Source organism: Heloderma suspectum, chromosome 1, assembly GCF_057233095.1.
Source record: "Heloderma suspectum isolate Gila_16-S chromosome 1, 16-S_ref, whole genome shotgun sequence".
Classification (NCBI taxonomy): Eukaryota; Metazoa; Chordata; class Lepidosauria; order Squamata; family Helodermatidae; genus Heloderma; species Heloderma suspectum.
In genome coordinates this window covers 137,106,835-137,127,856 of record NC_139458.1, presented here as the reverse complement: position 1 = coordinate 137,127,856, position 21,022 = coordinate 137,106,835, and the positions used below count along the sequence as shown (strand labels likewise).

The 21,022-nt window shown below is 42.9% G+C and overlaps 1 protein-coding gene and 1 long non-coding RNA gene across 4 annotated transcripts in view; both read left to right on the top strand.

Moving 5' to 3' along the window:
• Nucleotides 1-21,022, top strand: part of LOC146357977 (uncharacterized) — a 717,854-nt gene that overhangs the window by 66,321 nt on the left and 630,511 nt on the right. The gene's annotated exons all lie outside the window — the stretch shown is intronic.
• LOC146357993 (membrane-spanning 4-domains subfamily A member 5-like) overlaps nt 1,785-21,022 on the top strand; it is a 29,304-nt gene continuing 10,066 nt past the window's right edge. For all 3 annotated transcript variants that reach the window (XR_014792589.1, XM_084860306.1, XM_084860317.1), the window contains exons 1-5: nt 1,785-1,939; nt 9,996-10,122; nt 17,901-18,020; nt 19,010-19,066; nt 20,733-20,957. Coding sequence is in view for 2 of the 3 variants with exons in the window: in XM_084860306.1 (XP_084716432.1) it covers nt 1,806-1,939; nt 9,996-10,122; nt 17,901-18,020; nt 19,010-19,066; nt 20,733-20,957 (663 nt within the window). In the remaining variant the exon portion in view is untranslated. The remainder of the gene's footprint in view (nt 1,940-9,995; nt 10,123-17,900; nt 18,021-19,009; nt 19,067-20,732; nt 20,958-21,022) is intronic.

Below are 21,022 nucleotides of genomic sequence, written 5' to 3'. Positions count from 1 at the left end.
GATTTTTGACACAACGTATTTCAGCATAAATATCTTCAGCCTGCTCTAAGCTCCTGTTGCAGATATTTGCTGTCACTCTGTAAGGAGGAACTTGTGCCACGTTTGCCACATTCCCAAGAGGATAAACCCCGTCAGTCTGTTGTAACAAAAACAGCAGCGATTCTTGTGGCACCATAAACCAGCCTTCCCTAATCCGGTGCCTTCCTATCAATTCCTATCATCCCCTGCTGGCCAGGGATGATAGGTGGTGTAGTCCAATACATCCGGAGGGCACCAGGCTTGGGAAGGCTCCCATACACAGGGCTTTGTTGCTACAATAAAGTTGCTTATGCCATAATCTGCTTGTTAGTCGTGGAGGCCCCACAGGACTCTGGATTTCTTTTCAATAGTTGCTGTTTACAAACGGCATCTTGGGTTTGCTCTTTTTTGCTCCTTGCCAAGGCTTGGCATAGAGAGGAAACCACAGAGGCACATGATGAACATGGGTGGCCTGCTTCGGTTCGGAAGTTTCCTAGCTCTCCCGCAGAAATCATTTTTCAAAGTACGTCATCACAGGCTGAAAAGACCAACAGACCCATTACAGTTCTTATCAATGAAACCCAGTCCTATGCATTTTTATCAGGAAGCAACTCTCCCCACATTGCTCCCATTAAACTCCTATCATCCCTCTACATCAGCAATGCTGGCTAGGGCTGATGGGAATTGCAGTTCATCAGCATGAGGAGGGGCACATGACCCCCCCCCCGATTTATACTATCTCCTTTGATCCTCTTGAATCCTTTTTCATTTCATTGACACCATTAGTTTTAAATTCCTGGGTGCTGTGGACACCCTGCCCCCCGAAACAGTATCTGTTGGCAGGTTTGAATCCCTGTGGCTGTGCAGCCACCATTCTCGACTATTACAAAACGTTAAATGCCTTTTGCATTTTTAAATAGTACAGCTTGGTGCTTAAGCAGGGATGGGAGGGAGAATGGCTGCTGGGGGGAGGAGGATGGGGATGCTACTCAGGCAGCAATCCTGTGCATATTTACTTGGAAGTTAGTCCCACTGGAATTAGTGAAGCTTATTTCCAAGTAAATATCCATAGGGTCGGGCTGTTGGGCTGTTGCAAGTTCCGCAGCACAAGCTACTGCGGGACGAAAGTGCACTCTGGATGATGTGCTTGCTTCTCATAGGTTTACTGCCCGGTGCTATGAGAATGGGGGAAGTTGCAGAAGAGAGGAAGTGTGCAAGAACAAAATGGGAAATCCAGAAAACTGTACCGTTCTCAAGATCCTGAAACTTTTTATCTGGATGCACCTCTGGTTAGTCAGTGACCTGAATACGCAAGCTTGCAATTAGTGTCCACCACTCATTCCCTTCTTCAATGAAAGCTGCCTCCATTGTGACCTTGCCTGGCTGTTTCCTTTGCTCAGGTTCTTCTCTCTTCCATGTGTGTGTGTATCTCCCCCTCCCTGGATTTAATTTTTGGTTCCCACTCGAAAAACGCATATCTACTCTATTTATTTATTTATTTATTTATTTATTTTATTTCTATACCGCCCAATAGCCGAAGCACATCAAGGCTATTTGCTCCCCCATCCACCCTCAATGCACAAAATATGGCAAGATCTTGCCATGGGCACTGGATATGGAGCAATGATAGTTATCTAGTCTTTTTTCTTTCACTTTTTAGAAAATGAAACTAGCTTGCCTGGTAATTCTTGGAAATCAGGTGACGAAAACAAAACGGTATCATTGAGTGAAGGAGACACATATAAGCCCGAGGAGGATGTAGGTGGGATCACCATATTCGTCAGACCATGTTCCACTCTACTTCTGTGCCAGCATCTCTGCCACAAACATTTGCTCTCTCTTTCATCCCTGGTCAGTCAGCCAGAATCAGAAGTGCCACCTACAGCATGCAGACTTTGGCTCCCTCTTCTTTGTATCCAAGGTAAGAAAGCTTGGCCTTGCCAGCAGAGCTCCTTGCTCTATGCAGCAAATGTGACTGGTGTGTGTAGATGCTCTCAGCAAACACGTAAAGCAGCTTTCCCCAGACTGGTGCCCTACGGATGTTTCAGGCTACTCCTCCTAAGATTCTTGACCATTGGCTATGCTGGCTGGGACTAATGGGCATTGAAGTCCAAAAGATCTGAAAGGCACCAGGTTGGGGAAGGCTGATTTGAAGTGTACACAACGTACCTTGCTTGGGCCAGGATTTCCAGACACGTGTATATACAGGTGTTTAAAGAAGCAGGTATGTTGGTCCCAGTTTACATGTTTGCTACAGGAAATATGGCTCTATTTGCAACAGTTGTGTTTGCCACCAGAAGTGTAGATCTACCCTCATTCCATGTTGTTTGCTACCTTCATGGAATACCTTAGATCTGAAAAATAAACAGGAGACCCTGAAGTGCAAGGTTGCTTTCCACATTCTAAGGAATGGATCATAGGAAGCTGCTTTTTACGAGATCAGACTATCCTTCTAGGCCAGTGTTGTCTTTGGGCAATGGCTCCCCCTGTTTTTAGGCAGATGTTTTTGCTTTTTCCCATCATCTTCTACCTGTTCCTTTAAACTGGAGGGCTAGGAATTGAACCCAGGACCTTCTCCATGCAGCGCTTGTTCTCTACCACTGAGCAGAGGTCCCTCTCTCAACAAGTAATCAAACAACCAGAGTAGTAAAGGAGGGAACTCAAGCACTGTAATTTGATAACTCATTATCTCTGATCTTTTAAAAAATGGAATAAAGGTAATTTAGTGTGGGAGACGACCTGGAGGTTAATGGCGTCATCTAAAGGACCTGCAAACTTCCATGAGTAACCAATCTCAATAGCTGGATAAAAGCCCTTAAACAACACATAATTCAAAGCGAGACATTGAGATGTCAGAAACCAGGAGTCCTAGGCAAACCTGGGAATTGTAAGTCCAAACATACCGGGGCATGGTGTGAAACTACCAATGTGTCAATCCTACAAGCCTTTATTTGCTACAGCAAATAAGTAAAGACTGCGAAATAATCTAGGTGAAAACAATTATGATGTACTGGTGAAATAAAAGTATACTCTCTATCATCTGGGTGTAAAATTCTCCAAACATCAATCAGACCAAGGTCAACCATATAAGCCTGAAGCGTAAGTCTCACTGCTGTTTGGCTCTTAGGGGCAGGCATACTCCTATCCAGCAAGGGACCTAAGATCTCATTAAAGTCAACAACCACAATCAGATAATCATAAACCAGATCAACCAATTTATCAAAGCATTCATAAAACATAGCTGGAGAATCCATATTAGCCCCATATACTTTAATAATAGCCAGTACTTTGTCCATATATTTCCCTACCAAAATCAAAAAGTGACCATCAGGATTAATAATCACCTGTTGCAATGTAAAAAATACATTTTAATCCATTTATGGATTAAAAACTTTTAAATAAATAAATTAAATAAATTAAAATCTCAACCCCTTCAGACTGTGTTGAAGTGTCCGTTACATGAACCTCACTAACCCAGTCCTTTCTCAACAAATGATAATCTTTTGCCATCAGGTGGGTTTCCTGTAAAAACGCCACATCACTGTTAAGCTCTTTCAACTTAGAAAGCACTCTTTTCTGCTTGATTAGATTTCACAGCTCCTTGACATTCCACGAAGTCATATTAAGCATTGGACAGAAGAAAACATTATTTGCCCTTCCATGTGAACAGATTGTACCAATTTTACAGAGGTTACCTGCATTTAAATAACAAAACTTACTAATCCTTAATAGAGTACATATTGCTCTGCAGATGTAAAAAAAAAATACAAGCTAAATTGTATCCCACCCAAATAATGGGGATATCTTTAAAAAACAAACAAAACAAAACAAAAACAAGCCAAAACAAATAAAACAAAACTTTGCCTTCCGTTGGAGACCACAGTGCAATCTGCTCACCCTGCCCCCTCCCTGTGTTAAATTGATTAAATATTAGGTTGAGACACAGGTCAATAATAAAGTAATAGCAGACTACCTAAAAGAAAAAAGCAAATAAGTAATATAAAAAAGTATATCCATTCACTTGGAAACTTATATTAAATGCATTAAATGTATACAACCTATGTTTTAGTGAATATTTATGCAAATTGTATGGTAAATAACAAGAAAGTATTTAGACGCTATTTCAGATATGTTTAAAACATATTTTAAAATATTTAAGAAAAATGCATAGAAATGTATAAGGATCAATTAAGAAAAGTGAAGACAAAGAAGAAGAAGAAGGAGGAGGAGGAGGAGGAGGAGGAGGAGAAGAAGAGAAAAGAGGAGAGAGGTACTGAGATAAGGACGAAACATGGCTTCATTTTTTTATATACTGGGAGCATCAAAAAATGGAAGTGGCCCAGGCCTCTTACAACCTCTGAGAGGGCCTGCTGTGCTGTATTCATTAGCATGTGCCTGAATGGAAACTATTGCACCTTGAAGAAATACTGCCATAGTGTTGACTCGCACATGAAAAGAGCTCTAGTGTAGATCATTGTCTTAGACATCACCTCCCACTTGTGACTTTCCTGTGTTTTCCCAGCGCTTCTTTCATCTTTTTTCTTTCCATGACAAATCCATTCAAGGGGAAAAGAGAGAACACCTGCACAAGGTCTTTGGACTGGTCGTGCTGCGAGCCCCCCATCCCCCTCCCCCTCTGTGAAAGAAGAGGAAAATCTGCAATCAGAGGAGCCAGAGCACAGCAGCATCTAGCAGCTGTATACTGAAACATATGGAAGACTCAGATAAGGGGGGAAAGGAGGGGGGAAAGGGGAGGGGGAAGGAAGTGCAAGTAAAGGGAGTCCATCGTGATCCTGCATTTAAAATGGAAGCCAAAAGCCCCATTTTAAATGCAGGATTTTAGGCTGGTGTAGAGATGCGCTATGTCTCAGATTTCTGCTGAATTGTCTGAGTATATTAATATCAGTGAGGATACTGCAGGTTCTTGTGCCATTGAATGGGAGGACAGTAAAGCTTTTACAAGGGGCCGAATTATTGCCTACACTTCCTATAAGAAAAAACATAGAAAAACTCAACAAGTGTCTTTAAATAATAAATTGAAATCTCTTATAGCCCAGTTCGCCATTTCCCCAACAGTACAATTGTACCAAGAGTTGCAGAATGTTAAACATGAGCTGAATAATATTCTCTTGCTGCAGGCAGAATTTGCCTTAACCTGTTTGCAACAGGCATATTGGGAAACATCTTGGTAAAATTTTAGCACATCATCTTAAACATCAAAAGCATTGAAGTGTCATCTCTACCATTAAAGATGAGAATAATACGATACATACTTCTCTCATAGAAATAAATTCGCAATGTTTAATGTTTATACAGATTTGTATGGTAAGGGTAGTGAGATATCGGGGCAGGTTATGGATTTTTTTTTTGCTCAGGTTAATCTCCCATGCTTAGATTCTTTAGAAAGGCACACCCACAATTCAAGTATATAAATACTTGTTATCAGTAAATAAATATGATACTCAGAGTCTAAGACAGGAATGGAATAGAGAATTGGAGCGCCCCATTTTTCCTAATCAATGGATCGTTGTTTTAGCGGCTGTACCTAAAGTAGTTATGGATCTTAGACTATGCCTTATTCAGCAAAAAATCTTGTTTGGGGTTTATTAAACTCCACAACATCTTTTTAATAAGGGTTTGTCTAATTTGCATAACTAATGGAGATGTAATACACCTAATGCATCTCTTGTTTTGGCAATGCCCAGTAGTTGCCACCTTTTGGGTGGAGGCCATAATATGGATAAACTTTGTACTGGAACACTCTTTAATATTGAATGATGTACATGTCCTCCTCAACTATTTGCCCATTCCTTGGAAGTTAATGTATGGTTAATGTAAATGGATTTTCCAAGCCCTCTTGACAGCCAAAAGACTGATATTACAACACTGGAAGGATAAATGTTCACCTCCTATAATGCAATGGACTGAGGACCTAACAATACTATCAGCATTTAAACAGTATATAGGTGCCTCTCGCAAATGGATAACTATATGGATATTTGGTCTGCTTTTCTTGAGGTTTATGCATAATCTCTTGTTTTGTTTTTGTTTTTTTCTAGAATGTCGTATTCAATGGAATATTGATATTTCTATGCATGTAATTTCTTGTCTCTCCCCCCTCCTTTTCTGCATGATTTGTTTTTGTTTTGTTTTGTTAAAATCACAATAAAGAAGATTAATATTTACAAATATTTAGAAATGAAGAAATGCCAAAACAAGGCTACAAAAATTGGGGCATATTTTTGGGGTATATGTTTACATTTAACGAATTAATGCTTTTAACACAAAAATACAATGGAATAATTTGTAATAAATGTTCCCTCTTTATTTAACAAGTGCTTTTCTAGCTTTTTTCTGTGCAAATTCACCAATTATTCTGGAAAAAAATAATTTTCTTGCAGTGTCACAGTTTATGTTAAGCATAGCAAGGACATTCAAATGATCATGTCCCTAGGGATGTCAGAGGAATCCAGTTGTGAGGTGGAGCTCGACTGCCTGTCATCGGTTCGGTGCCCCAGACTTCGGTTCATTTTTACTAGCTGACCTGAATTGGCCTGCAGCAAGTCAGGCCAGCTAGCAGATATTTGGTGTTCTTTAAATTTGCACAAATTACAGCAGCAGCAAGTTTGCACAAATTGTGGCTGTAATTTGTGCAAATCGTGCAAATTTGCACAAATTGTGGCTGTAACTTGCTCAAAACTATATTTATATAGATTTTTATTGCATAAAAATATATACAACCTACCCCACCCAGAGTTCATGGAAAACCCATGACTCAGCTCGCAAATGCAAGCCAAGTCAGGCACACTGTGGAACTCCAGTGAGCTCAAAAAGGGCTGGATTTCCCATCCCTACTTGTGCCATAGTTGAATGATAGTAATGGTAGTAATTCTTGACCTGCTTCAGTACATTGAAAGACCATTCACCTCAAGCTACTGGTGCAGGTAGACTGAGAAAAATTCTCTGTGCAACAGTGACACACCAGCAACTCCAAGTTGGAGTATTTTTTGAAGCAATTTCTTTGACTTACAATCCAGTTTAAAATTCACAGAATGTATTTGCTTGAGGAAAATGACCTCCTCACACAAACAAAAAAAATAAGATAATTGACAAACAAGAAAATATAAGTTAAATTTTGACAATATGTTATTTCTCTGCACACAAAAAGCGTAATGATTGAAGTGTTTTTGAAAGATGCAAAATGTCAGAATTTTTGCAGCAAAATAATGTCACTTTAGTATTTTCAATAAAGCAGAGAGTACTGTGCCAGTTATGGTTTGAATGATAGCTAGCTGTCACTTGTAATCTATAGACTTAATTATGTTTTAAATGTTCCACCACAGATGGCAATGTTTGACAATATAATTGTGCTATTCACAAGACAAATACAGGATTTATTTTAAAAAATATTAATTCATAGTGCACTACAAGCGGTGTGGCCCGGTAATGGGGCATAAGTTTAAAGCTGTATGATGAACATCCACTTCTTTCAATTCTGTCAGTTTATCTCTGTATGTATAACCTAATTTGGAGATAACATCAAATCTAAATTTGAGGCCCTCCATAAATGTGAGGCCCAGGCCAAATGGCCCTCCTGGCCCACCTTGTGATAGGCCCTGCTGCACAGTATCCACTGTCTTTATAATGTGATTGCATGTCACCCAAAACTGCGTGGTGTTCTAATTGTGGAAGGAGGAAGAGGAGATTGAAAGGTCATGTGAACATAGTTGTGTAACTTTGTAATGCAAGCTTACGACACGTGTTGCTTTGTGGAGCTAGGATTGCATTAGAGGAAAAAGGGGCGCTGCCTCTGGTTCCTGTCTTTTCTTGGAAATTCTGGGACGTAAGGGCTAAAACAGCAGGAGAAAAACGGATTAGGGAGAGCGCTGCGTGCTGCACTGGTGAGGCAGGCATTGGAATGATGAAAAAAAAACACTTCTCACGTAGAACAGACCAATGTCTAGAGTCCCTGTAAAACTCTGTGAATAAGGCAGGGCAATTGCACGATACAAGCCACAGCTGGAAGTCTGGTCTAGTCTGGCCCTTAGAGAACCATCTACTGAAAGCCTTGCAGAGCTGCTGGCAGGAAGAAGAGACATTGTTGGGCTAGCCGGGCTGAATGATCGGAATCACTTTTCATGGTGCAATCATACCACAGCATGTGCTTTCCTTTAAAATCAATGGGACTTAAGAGTGCTTAACTTTGGCTATATCATCTCCTTGATGCCAGAAGGCAAATTAAAAGATGGCATCAGCAAGTAACAAATGTTATCATTCTCCTAAGACACATTTATTGGAATTTATGATGTCAAAACGCGTTTAAAAGTGGTTTAAAAGTACCCTCAACCTGGCCATTACAGGTGTGCACCAACCCCCATGCTTCGACTCAGACCCTGGTTTGGCATTTTGGAAAACAGCTGGTTTCTGCTGGACCAATTCACTGTCAAACCCAAGCCAAATTTCTGAGGTCTGAGGGTTTGTGCTTCCTATTGACTATCATTGGAATTCCAAACATGGCTATAACTTTTTATTTTGGACAAAATTGGATGATTGTGATAAGCATAACAGCCTCTTAGGAGGGGATTTACACCTTCCCAATGTCAGAAAAATGGGTGCAAGGGCTTTTGTGCTATACACCTTTATGTTTTGATTTTTTTTAAGGGAACTGCAGATAACTTCTTTATTTCTGGGCAGAATTGGATGAAAATTGCAGGAATAGTTGCCCCTTCAGAGGAGATCATGCCTGCCAAGTTTCAGAAGGCTAGCTGCAGGGGGGGTTGTACAAGAGCAGTCTTGACATTTTGAGGGGGACACACTTATCTCTGTATGTTCCTTATGCACCTTTGTTCTGAAAATGATAGGCAGCCCAGAGGTGTCCCTAGGTAACCTGCAGAGTCCCTAAGTAACCTGCAGACCTGCAAAGTTTCAGACGTACAGGTGCAGTAATTCAGGTGGAAGGGGATTAACTCAATTTTGGGGGAGTAGAGGAGGAATTTATTCGATCCCCCTTCCCTCTCCTCCCTGTGGTTTTGGGGGACATTTGAAAATGGCACACGTCATAGAGGTGTCCCCGGGCATGAAACCTGCAAAGGTTCAAACGGACAGGTACAGGAGCTAGGAAGTTATGATGACTGAAGTCTAGTTTATCATGGTGATGCCTGGTAGCATTTGCAGAATGTCTACTGCACAGTCCCATTGCCCGCCCCTGAAGCACAGTGATTGGAGAGTGCCTGGTAAAATGTGTCCTCTGATTAGAAGGTGGACCTGTCGGTCACTCAGCCCCATTTCCTCCTCCTCTCTCTTGCCCCATGTCAACTTCTAGGGAAACGAAAACAACAAATGCTATTTTCGGAGACACAAGGACTAGATCTACACTAGTGCTTCTTATCAGTATTGAAGTGCACTGAAATCAGTTGGGGCACATTAAGCATCCCATATACTGCTTTTCTAGTGTTATTTCCTGCTTTTTATTCCGTATTAACCAAAATAGGTGGATTTTATTCCGTATTATCCAACATGTGTCGTTGTGTGCACTATGAGGTATAAATGCGCAAGAGGGATATAGTGCCATTATAATGGGATTGTATCAATATGACACGAGGTGTAGATCCGGCCACTGTCTGCCTTTCTGAAGCTGAATTGAGAACATAGCCTCATGGAGGGTCCAGCTTTGGTTCTGGTCACTTTGGAGGGAAGATGCTTTGCCTCAGGAAAGCACCAGAAAAGGTCTGAAGGGGCCCAATTTGGTTTGGGCTTCACCCAGATCTGGTGCACACCTCTACTGGCCACCGATTGTAAGAGGAGCTTTTGCTATGCTCTATCTTTTAGTTTCACATTTTATAATCCTATATAGACATTGTTTAATTTGACTTCCAGTGTTACAGAGCAATACTTCAGCAGCACTAAACAGCTTTGCTGTAGAAAAAAGGACCCCAACAGGCATAGGGTTACACCATTAATTCCTTGTGTTTTTGCAGCACTGATCCCTGCAGGCTGGTTCCACCGGGGGCTTCCCCTGGCAACACTGTAGTGGTTGTCCCTTCAACCAGTACTAATGCTGAGGAGGAAAAGAGCAAATTACCAAGAGAAAATGAAGCTCTGGGGGTAAGGTTGTCTTCTTCCCAAAAACCTGTGAGCTTGTGTTAAGGAAGTGTGTGTATTGTGCGTGTGTGGGGGTAACTCATAGTAGAAAAATATAACTTCAGGCTTCAATTTAAGATCTGTCCTATATATAAAAAAACTATGCTAGTCATGTCTACTCCACAAACCTAATGTCCTTTCTGTTGAAGATGCTTCACAGTGAGGGACTGTTTGTTTGTTTGTTTGTTTATTTATTATGTTTTTATACCGCCCAATAGCCAAAGCTCTGGGCGGTTCACAAAAATTTCTCATCTTACTAGATCTGCAGTGCAATCCTATGCATGTTTACACAGAAGTAAGTCCCACTGAGCTCCATTGGAGTTACTCCCTAGTAAGTAAGTGTACTTCCCCTTCATGGATCACTGCCTTGTTGTGGTGAAGGGGCTTGCGTAACTCAGTGAAGCCATAAGCTATGCCGTGCAGGGCCACCCAAGACGGACAGGTCATGGCGGAGAGTTCTGACAAAATATGGTCCACTGGAGAAGGAAATGGCAACCCACTCCAGTATTCCTGCCAAGAAAACCCCATGGAACGTATCACAAGGCTAAAAGAGATGACGCCGGAAGATGAGCCCCTCAGGTCGGAAGCTGTCCAATATACTACTGGGGAAGAGCAGAGGGTATTTCCAAGTAGCGCCAGAAAGAGTGAAGCAGCTGGGCCAAAGCCGAAAGGACACTCAGCTGTGGATGTGTCTGGTGGTGAAAAGAAAATCGGATGCTGTAAAAAACAATATTGTTTAGGAACCTGGAATGTAAGGTCAATGAATCGTAAGCTGGAGGTGGTCAAACATGAGATGGCAAGATTGAACATCGACATCTTGGGAATCAGCGAACTAAAATGGACAAGCATGGGTGAATGTAATTCAGGTGACCATCATATTATGTGGGCAAGAATCCCTTAGAAGAAATGGAGTAGCACTCATAGTCAACAAAAGGTTGGGAAAAGCAGTACTGGGGTACAATCTCAAAAACGATAGAATTATCTCAGTACGAAGCCAAGGCAAATCATTCAATATCACAGTAATTCAAGTCTATGCCCCAACCACTGAGGCTGAAGAAGCTGAGGTTGATGCATGAGGTTCTATGAAGACCTACAACACCTTCTAGAACTAACACCAAAAAAAGATGTCCTCTTCATCATAGGGGATTGGAATGAATAGAATCATAGAATAGTAGGGTTGGAAGGGGCCTACAAGGCCATCGAGTCCAACCCCCTGCTCAATGCAGGAATCCAAGTCAGAGCATCCCTGACAAATGGCTGTCCAGCCTCATCTTGAAGGCCTCCAGTGTGGGAGAGCCCACCACTTCCCCAGGTAATTGGTTCCATTGTCATATTGCTCTTACAGTCAGGAAGTTTTTCCTGATGTTCAGCCAGAATCTGGCTTCCTGTAACTTGAGCCCATTATTCCGTGTCCTGCACTCTGGGATGATCAAGAAGAGATCCTGGCCTTCTTCTCTGTGACAACCTTTCAAGTACTTGAAGAGTGCTATCATATCTCCCCTCAGTCTTCTCTTCTCAAAGCTAAACATGCCCAGTTCTTTTAGTCTCTCTTCATAGGGCTTTGTTTCCAGTCCCCTGATCATCTTTGTTGCCCTCCTCTGAACCTTCTCCAGTTTGTCTGCATCCTTCTTAAAGTGTGGTGCCCAGAACTGGACACAGTACTCCAGATGAGGCCTAACCAGTGCTGAGTAGAGGGGAACTAGCACTTCCCGGGATTTGGAAGCTATGCTTCTATTAATGCAGCCCAAAATAGCATTTGCCCTTTTTACAGCCACATCACATTGTTGGCTCATATTCAGCTTGTGATCAACAACAATTCCAAGATCCTTCTCACTTGTAGTGTGGTTGAGCCACGTATCCCCCATCTTGTAACTGTGCATTTGGTTTCTTTTTCCTAGGTGCAGAACTTGGCATTTATCCCTATTAAATGTCATTCTGTTGTTTTCTGCCCAGAGCTCCAGTCTATCCAGATCACTTTGAATTTTGTTTCTGTCTTCCAAAGTATTAGCTATCCCTCCCAATTTTGTGTCATCTGCAAATTTGATCAGCATTCCCTGCACCTCCTCCTCCAAGTCATTAATGCAAACGTTGAAGAGCACTGAGCCCTGCGGTACCCCACTCGTTACCTCTCCCCAGTTTGAGAAGGTCCCATTGATAAGCACTCTTTGAGTCCGATTCTGTAGCCAACAGTGGATCCACCGGATCGTTGTTTCATCTAGCCCACTTTGAGCTAGTTTGCTCATCAGGATATCATGGGGCACTTGTCGAAAGCTTTGCTGAAGTTGAGGTATATGATGTCTACAGCATTCCCACAGTCTACAAGGGAGGTTACTTGATCAAAAAATGAAATCAGATTTGTCTGGCAGGACTTGTTTTTGACAAATCCATGCTAAATGCTAAAGTAGGAAGTCAAGAAATAACTGGGATAACAGGCAAGCATGGCCTTGGTGTACAAAATGAAGCAGGACAAAGGCTAATAGAGTTTTGCCAAGAGAACACACTGATCATAGCAAACACTCTTTTCCAACAGCACAAGAGGCAACTACACATGGACATCACCAGATGGTCAATATCGAAATCAGATGGATTATGTCCTTTGCAGCCAAAGATGGAGAAGCTCTATGCAGTCAGTAAAAACAAGACCTGGAGCTGACTGTGGCTCAGATCATGAGCTTCTTATCGCAAAATTTCAGCTTAAATGGAAGAACGTAGGGAAAACCGCTAAACCATTCAGGTATGACCTAAATCATATCCCTTATGAATATACAATGGAAGTGATTAATAGATTTACGGGATTAGACCTGATAGGCAGAGTGCCTGAGGAACTATGGATGGAGGTCCGTAACATTGTTCAGGAGGCAGCAACTCAATCCATCCCAAAGAAAAAGAAAAGGAAGAAAGCAAAATGGCTGTCTGATGAGGCTTTACAAGTAGCTGAGGAAAGAAGGGAAGTGAAAAGCAAGGGAGAAAGGGGAAGATATATCCAACTGAATGCATATTTCCAGAGAATAGCAAGGAGAGAAAAGAAGGCCTTCTTAAATGAACAATGCAAAGAAATCGAGGAAAACAATAGAATGGGAAAGACTAGAGATCTTTTCAAGAAAATCGGAGATCTCAAGGGAACGTTTTGTGCGAAGACGGGCATGATAAAGGACAAAGAAGGCAGGGACCTAACAGAAGCAGATGAGATTAAGAAGAGGTGGAAAGAATACACAGAAGAACTATACAGGAAAGATCTTAATGTCCCTGATAGCCATGATAGTGCAGTCACTGAACTTGAGCCGGACATCCTAGAGAGTGAAGTCAAGTGGGTCTTAGGAAGCATTACTAACAACAAAGCTAGCGGAGATGACAGTATTCTAGCTGAGCTGTTTAAAATCCTAAAAGATGATGCTGTTAAAGTGCTGCACTCAATATGCCAACAAATTTGGGACACCCAACAGTGGCCACAAGACTGGAAAAGGTCAGTTTACATTCCAATTCCAAAGAAGGGCAACGCCAAAGAGTGTTCAAACTACTGTACAATTGCGCTCATTTCACATGCCAGCAAGGTGATGCTCAAAATCCTACAAGCTAGGCTTCAGCAGTATGTGAACCGAGAACTACCGGAAGTACAAGCGGGGTTTCGAAGAGGCAGAGGAACTACAGATCAAATCGCCAACATTCACTGGATCATGGAGAAAGCAAGAGAATTCCAGAAAAACGTCTATTTCTGCTTCATTGACTACTCTGAAGCCTGTGGTTGTGTGGATCACAACAAACTGTGGCAAATTCTTAAAGAGATGGGAGTACCAGATCACCTTACCTGTCTCCTGACAAACCTGTACGAGGGTCAAGAAGCAATAGTAAGAACCGGACATGGAACAACTGATTGGTTCAAAATTGGGAAAGGAGTACGACAAGGCTGTATATTGTCGCCCTGCTTATTTAACTTATATGCACAGTACATCATGAGAAACGCCAGGTTGGATGAATCACAGCTTGGAATTAAGATTGCTGGGAGAATTATCAACAACCTCAGATACGCAGATGATACCACCCTAATGGCAGAAAGCAAAGAGGATCTCAAGAGCCTCTTGCTGAGGGTGAAAGTGGGGAGTGCAAAAGCTGATTTGAAACTCAACATTAAAAAAATGAAGATCATGGCATCTGCCCCATCACTTCCTGGCATATAGAAGGGGAAGAAATGGAAGCAATGACAGATTTTACTTTCTTGGGCTCCAAGATCACCGCAGATGGTGACTGTAGCCATGAAATTAAAAGACGCTTGCTCCTTGGGAGGAAAGCTATGGCAAACCTAGACAGCATAGTAAGAAGCAGAGACATCACCTTGCCGACAAAGGTCCGTATAATCAAAGCTATGGTTTTCCCAGTAACAACGTATGGCTGTGAGAGCTAGACTATAAGGAAGGCTGAGTGCCGAAGAATTGATGCCTTCAAACTGTGGTGCTGGAGAAGACTCTTACGAGTCCCCTGGACTGCAAGGAGGTCAAATCAGTCAATCCTAAAGGAAATCAACCCTGACTGCTCAATGGAAGGACAGATACTGAAGTTGAAGCTCAAATATTTTGACCACCCAATGCGAAGAGAAAACTCACTGGAAAAGACCCTGATGCTGGGAAAGACTGAAGGCAAAAGGAGAAGGGGAAGGCAGAGGATGAGATGGGGCCAGGTTACCTGAAGGATCGCCTCCTCCCATATGTGCCTGCCCGGACCTTAAGATCATCATCAGCGGCCCTTCTCCGTGAGCCCCTGCCAAAGGAAGTGAGGCGGGTGGCTACTAGGAGGAGGGCTTTTTCTGTTGTGGCACCCCGGCTTTGGAATGAGCTCCCTAGTGAGGTTCGCCTGGCGCCTACATTGTACTCCTTTTGGCGCCAGGTGAAGACCTTTTTATTTTCCCAGGCATTTTAGCTTTCTAAATTTTTATCTTTGCTGTTTTAAATCTGTATTTTAAATTCCTGTACTGCTGCTAGGTTTTATTGTGGTTGTATTGTTATATTGTGGTTTTAATGTTCTATATATTTTAAATTGTTTTATTGTGTGTTGTTTGGTTTTAATTTTTGTGAACCGCCCAGAGAGCTTCGGCTATTGGGCGGTATAGAAATGAAATGAATGAATGAATAAATAAATAAATAAATGGCTAGACAGCATCACCGATGCAATGAATATGAACTTGAGCACATTCTGGGAGAGAGCGGAGGACAGGAAGGCCTGGTGTGCTATGGTCCATGGGGTCACGAAGAGTCGGACACGACTTAACGGCTGAACAACAACAAGTAAGTGTGCTTAGGACTGCACTGCTAATAGGTAAATTAATCAAATAAAGTTTAAGTTGATTCATTGTCAAGGGTAAAACTGAATGGGTTGTGTTGAGATTTAAGGGTATCCCAAGGTGATGCTCAAAATCCTACAAGCTAGGCTTCAGCAGTATGCGAACCGAGAACTACCAGAAGTACAAGCGGGGTTTCGAAGAGGCAGAGGAACTAGAGATCAAATCGCCAACATTCGCTGCATCATGGAGAAAGCAAGAGAATTCCAGAAAAACCTCTATTTCTGCTTCATTGACTACACTAAAGCCTTTGATTGTGTGGATCACAACAAACTGTGGCAAATTCTTAAAGTGATGGGAGTACCAGACCACCTTACCTGTCTCCTGAGAAACCTGTACGAGGGTCAAGAAGCAACAGTAAGAACCAGACATGGAACAACCGATTGGTTCAAAATTGGGAAAGGAGTACGACAAGGCTGCATATTGTCACCCTGCTTATTTAACTTATATGCAGAGTACATCATGAGAAATGCTGGGTTGGATGAATCACAGGTCGGAATTAAGATTGCTGGGAGAATTATCAACAACCTCCGATATGCAGACGATACCACCCTAATGGCAGAAAGCGAAGAGGATCTCAAAAGCCTCTTGTTGAGGGTGAAAGAGGAGAGTGCAAAAGCTGGTTTGAAACTCAACATTAAAAAAAGGAAGATCATGGCATCTGGCCCCATCACTTCCTGGCATATAGAAGGGGAAGAAATGGAAGCAGTGACAGATTTTACTTTCTTGGGCTCCAAGATCACCGCAGACGGTGACTGTAGCCATGAAATTCAAAGACGCTTGCTCCTGAGGAGGAAAGCTATGGCCAACCTAGACAGCATAGTAAGAAGCAGAGACATCACCTTGCCGACAAAGGTGCGTCTAATCAAAGCTATGGTTTTCCCAGTAGTAATGTATGGCTGTGAGAGCTGGACTATAAGGAAGGCTGAGCGCCGAAGAATTGATGCTTTCGAACTGTGGTGCTGGAGAAGACTCTTACGAGTCCCCTGGACTGCAAGGAGGTCAAATCAGTCCATCCTAAAGGAAATCAACCCTGAGTGCTCATTGGAAGGACAGATACTGAAGCTGAAGCTCAAATATTTTGGCCACCTAATGCGAAGAGAAAACTCTCTGGAAAAGACCCTGATGCTGGGAAAGACTGAAGGCAAAAGGAGAAGGGGACGGCAGAGGATGAGATGGCTAGATAGCATCACGGATGCAATGAATATGAACTTGAGCATGCTCCGGGAGAGAGCGCAGGACAGGAAGGCCTGGCGTGCTATGGTCCATGGGGTCACGAAGAGTCGGACATGACTGAACGACTGAACAACAAAATTGAGTATATATTAATTGAGGGTATTGAGATGTTGGAGTGTTACCATAATTGAGAATGAAAAAGAAACCATTAAAGGTGGCTTTTCCTTCTAAAAATGTGTGATAGCTTTTGTTTATTGAATTCTATGCTGTCTCACAGTTCCTTGAATATCTCAGAAAAGAAGCAGCAGCAGCATCTTGGTTTGGGGAAAATGCAAGCTAATTTAAACAGGCAGAGCAACCTTAAGGGGGGGGGTGGAGGAGGGTGTGTGCCACCTCCAAAGTCCTGCCAGCTCATACCAGCCAAGACAGAAGTTAGGGTGCCATTTTTATGGGCTTTTTAGCCAAATCTTTATTTTTTAAAATTCCTCCCCCACTGAAACCAATAGAGGGAGAATTAGCAACAGCAGCAGAAACGCTACTGGAAGTAGATGTACCCTGAGGGAGCTATCCATGGCTATAACTGGAGGGGGGCATCTGGGGTGTGTGTGCCCCCCTCCTCCGCTGACAGAGTTCCTTTCTATTGGCAGCGGAATACTCTCTGACCTCCTTCGGCCAATGGTTCTGGGGGTTATGATTGTTGTGTGAAACATCTTTTCTTTTAACCAGCTGATGAATTAAAATATGTTTAATTGGTCAACAGACCTTCTTTTTAACCCTATAAAATCATAGAACCATAGAATAGTAGGGTTGGAAGGGGTCTATAAGACCATCAAATCCAACCCCCTGCTCAATGCAGGAATGCATTGCTCGATCATTCTAAACGCAACAGATGCACAAGATCCACCTTACTACCTTAGTTACTATGAAGTCCAGGGGAAAGTAGTTTAAGTGGTATCTTGGCTTTTTCTTCCTGAAACTGGTTTTTCCAGTTTGGTTTTCCTTCTGCTGTGAACTGCCTAGAGAGCTTCAGCTATGGGGCAGTATAGAAATGAAATACATACATACGTACGTGCATACATACATACATACATACTGGGGGATAATCATTATCCACTTCATGGGGATTTTGAAGTTCAATTTCAATAATACAGGTTTGAAGTGCTCTGGGCCAGCTAACCTACTGTTTCTTCCAACTATTTCATTTATTGATTTCCATTTTTCTGTCATCTTCCTACAGTGTATGCAGATTGTCATCGCTCTGATACATTTCGGTCTTGGAGGCATTTTACTCTTTTCTGCAAAAGAATTTTCCCCCATGATCATGAACATCTGGTATCCCTTCTGGGGAGGTGGGCTTGTAAGTAGTATTAATGGAATTGTTGCTGACACACAGCCATAAGTAGTTGTGAACTAGCATAGTTTACTGAAGACAGAGCTGATGTGGAGGGTGCTTTGCGCTTGTGTTCTGCTTGTGGGCTTCCTATGGGCAGCTGGTTGGCCACTGTGTGAACAGAATACTGGACTAGATGGACCCTTGGTCTGATCCAGCAGGGCTCTTATCTTCTTATGACTAGTGTGCCCTGTGTTCAAATTCTTGGTTTTGGGGGAAGTGAGTCAGTCCTCCGCCTCACCCTCGCCATCTATAAAATGGGGATAGTAATGCCCTGCTTCACAGAGTTGACATAAAGATGAACGGGGAAATTGCCGCAAAGCACTTTGCAAACTATAAGAGGATTAATGATTTCTAGAGGAGTCAGTGTGTTAAGTCTGTTGCAGCAAAAAACAACATGAAGTCTCATGGCACCTGAAAGACTAACACATTTATGATGGCATAACCTTTTGTGGATTGCAGTCCTTTTCATCAGAAGTGAATTCGTTCACAAAAGCTTATGCCATCATAAATGCGTTGGTCTTTCAGGTGCCACAACAAGACTCATTATGATTAATAATGAAGCAACTTTTCACCTTTTTTAAAAAAATCCTTCTGTGCTGCACTGCTAAGTAAAAATATAGATGTTTCTATAGTAATGTGACATATTACAATAGTGTAGATATTTTAATGGTATTCATTGAAAAGGTTTAATTATTGTCAGGCCACAGTCACCACAGATCCAAAAATCTGCCTTGTCCCCTGCAAAATGAATACTTAAGAGGTTATCATAAGGCTTACTGAGATCTTGTATATAAGTGCTTTGAATACTCCAAAACGCTGGATAGGTGGTGATGGTGATTATGTGTATCCCTATTTTTGTCAACATTATTTGCAGGTTGGTGCTACCAGGCGAAAAGCAGCCTGCAATCGTTTTTCTACTATGTTTTCTTTTTCTCTTTTTCTCTTTTTTGCAGTTCTTCATTTCAGGATACCTTGCATTACTAGCTGCAACAAAACCAGTTGAAGGTCTGGTATGTCGATGATAGACTGGGGTTTTTTTAAAGGTTTGTTGAAAGGTGCCAGTTGCTAGGGTCTACCTTACCCCTGCATCTCCTAGCCCATTTCTGTCAGATTAAAGAGTTCCCTTTGTTCTCATAGCCTGGTGATGGAGGTTCACATGACCACTCTGTGTGAACTGCCCTAAACAATACTCCCTAAGAGAAGTGAAATTAGGCTTCCCATGGTGTATATACACACACTCCCTTTGTCCCCCTGTCATGTCTGATCAAACAGATTTTGCGGGCAATTGAATCTTACAAAAAGCTGCAAGACCTCTTTACTGGGAACAAAACAGGAAGGTGTGTACACCCCCACCATTAGCAATCTCCTTTTCAAGCCACTCCAGGTTTTGGAGGGCCCCTGGGCAAGACACCCTGAATGGGCCCCCTCCCTCTTTCAGTCTCCCTTCTCACCACCATTGCCAGCAGCTGCTCTTGTCCTGCTCCCCTTTCCCATCATTGCTACCACTTGCTTGCTTGACGGGCAGAGAGCCGGTGAGCAAGGAGGCAGTGGGGTCTCCTGCTCCTCCTTCCCACCACCACCATAATCTTGTGCAGAGCGAGAGGCAGGTAAACAAGCGAGAAGGTGAAGAGGAGGATGAGCTCCAGGGAGCTCCTGTCAGCGGCCCTGCTGGAGTGTGGGCCCTCAGCAGGTGCCCAACTACGCTGTCTTTTGACGCCATCCCTGCTCCTGCCTGGTCCCACTGGCTCAAATCCCAGCTCTGCTATTAAGCTCACTGGGTAGCATCGGGCAGCCCCCTAATATACTTCACAAAGTTGTTGCCGGGTGGATAAAATGAGGTAGCTTCCACCTCTAGAAAGAAAGTTTAACCAGCTAACTAAAACAACTAGGAGTCTTGTGGCATCACCTTTTCTGGACTAAACCACTAAAGCACATTTGAATGTGGTGTAGTTAACAGAGTGCAAATGAAGAAAAGGCAAGGTTGTTTTTGTACACGCTCATCTGGCAGTTTGGTGGCTGTTTTGGCTATGGCTGCTAATTCATTCTAATGGCCCACCACCTAATCCTGTGTCCTCCGCATAAAGTTCAGAACCTCGTGTTAGACTTGTATCAGAGGCGCAGAAGTTCTTGGGGGCGGCATTCTAGTGGTGGGCAGGGCCAAAGGCAAAAAGGACAGGGCCCCAAATAACAACAATGCCAACCTACTATAGATCAAAGCTCTTACTGCCAGGAACTGAGCCTCAGGATAGGCACCTCAAAGGTTTAGAAGGGGGGGGGGAACTGCACAAAAGCCGGGAAACCAGCAAATAAAGTGGTTGGGGGGAAAGGGGTGGGGTCTGGGGAAGGGGTGGGACCAAGCTCACCTGGGGAACCCGAGAGGCCAGATTTGGCCCCCAAGAAGTTCTGTACCTCTGGACTATATAACCCATAATCTCCCATATTATGCACTTGCACTTGGTCTGTGTTGTTCTGTTCCTGAGATCCATCTAATGAGGAAAGAGTGCCTCTGACCATGTTTGACGTGCCCTTTTCTTACCACTCAGTTACCAGAGTCAAGCCCTCCCCAAGGTCTCCACAGACAGCGGTGGCAGAGATGAGGTTCTCAGGCAGGTTTGGGTCCTCCCCCCCCTCCCCGTAGATTAACCAAAACTTTCTCCCTCCCCTTCTTTCTTTCAGGCAGCAGCCAGTCACATATTTAACACCTTCAGCGGCCTTGGTGCAATAGCTGGAATGTGCATTTTGATCATTGATGTGTTAAAAATCTTCGCTGTATACCTTCATAATGCTTCCAGCCCCTACAGCCTGGCTGTTAGCTTTTTATCACAATATATTGTTGCTTTACCCTGTGACGATTTTCCTAATATGTCAGTTTATTGCAGGGTCATCAAGGCATATGAAACCGTAAGTTCCTGATTTCCAGGGAGGGCTGGCTCCAGGTTTGGGGGAACCCTGGGCAAAGGGGCCTC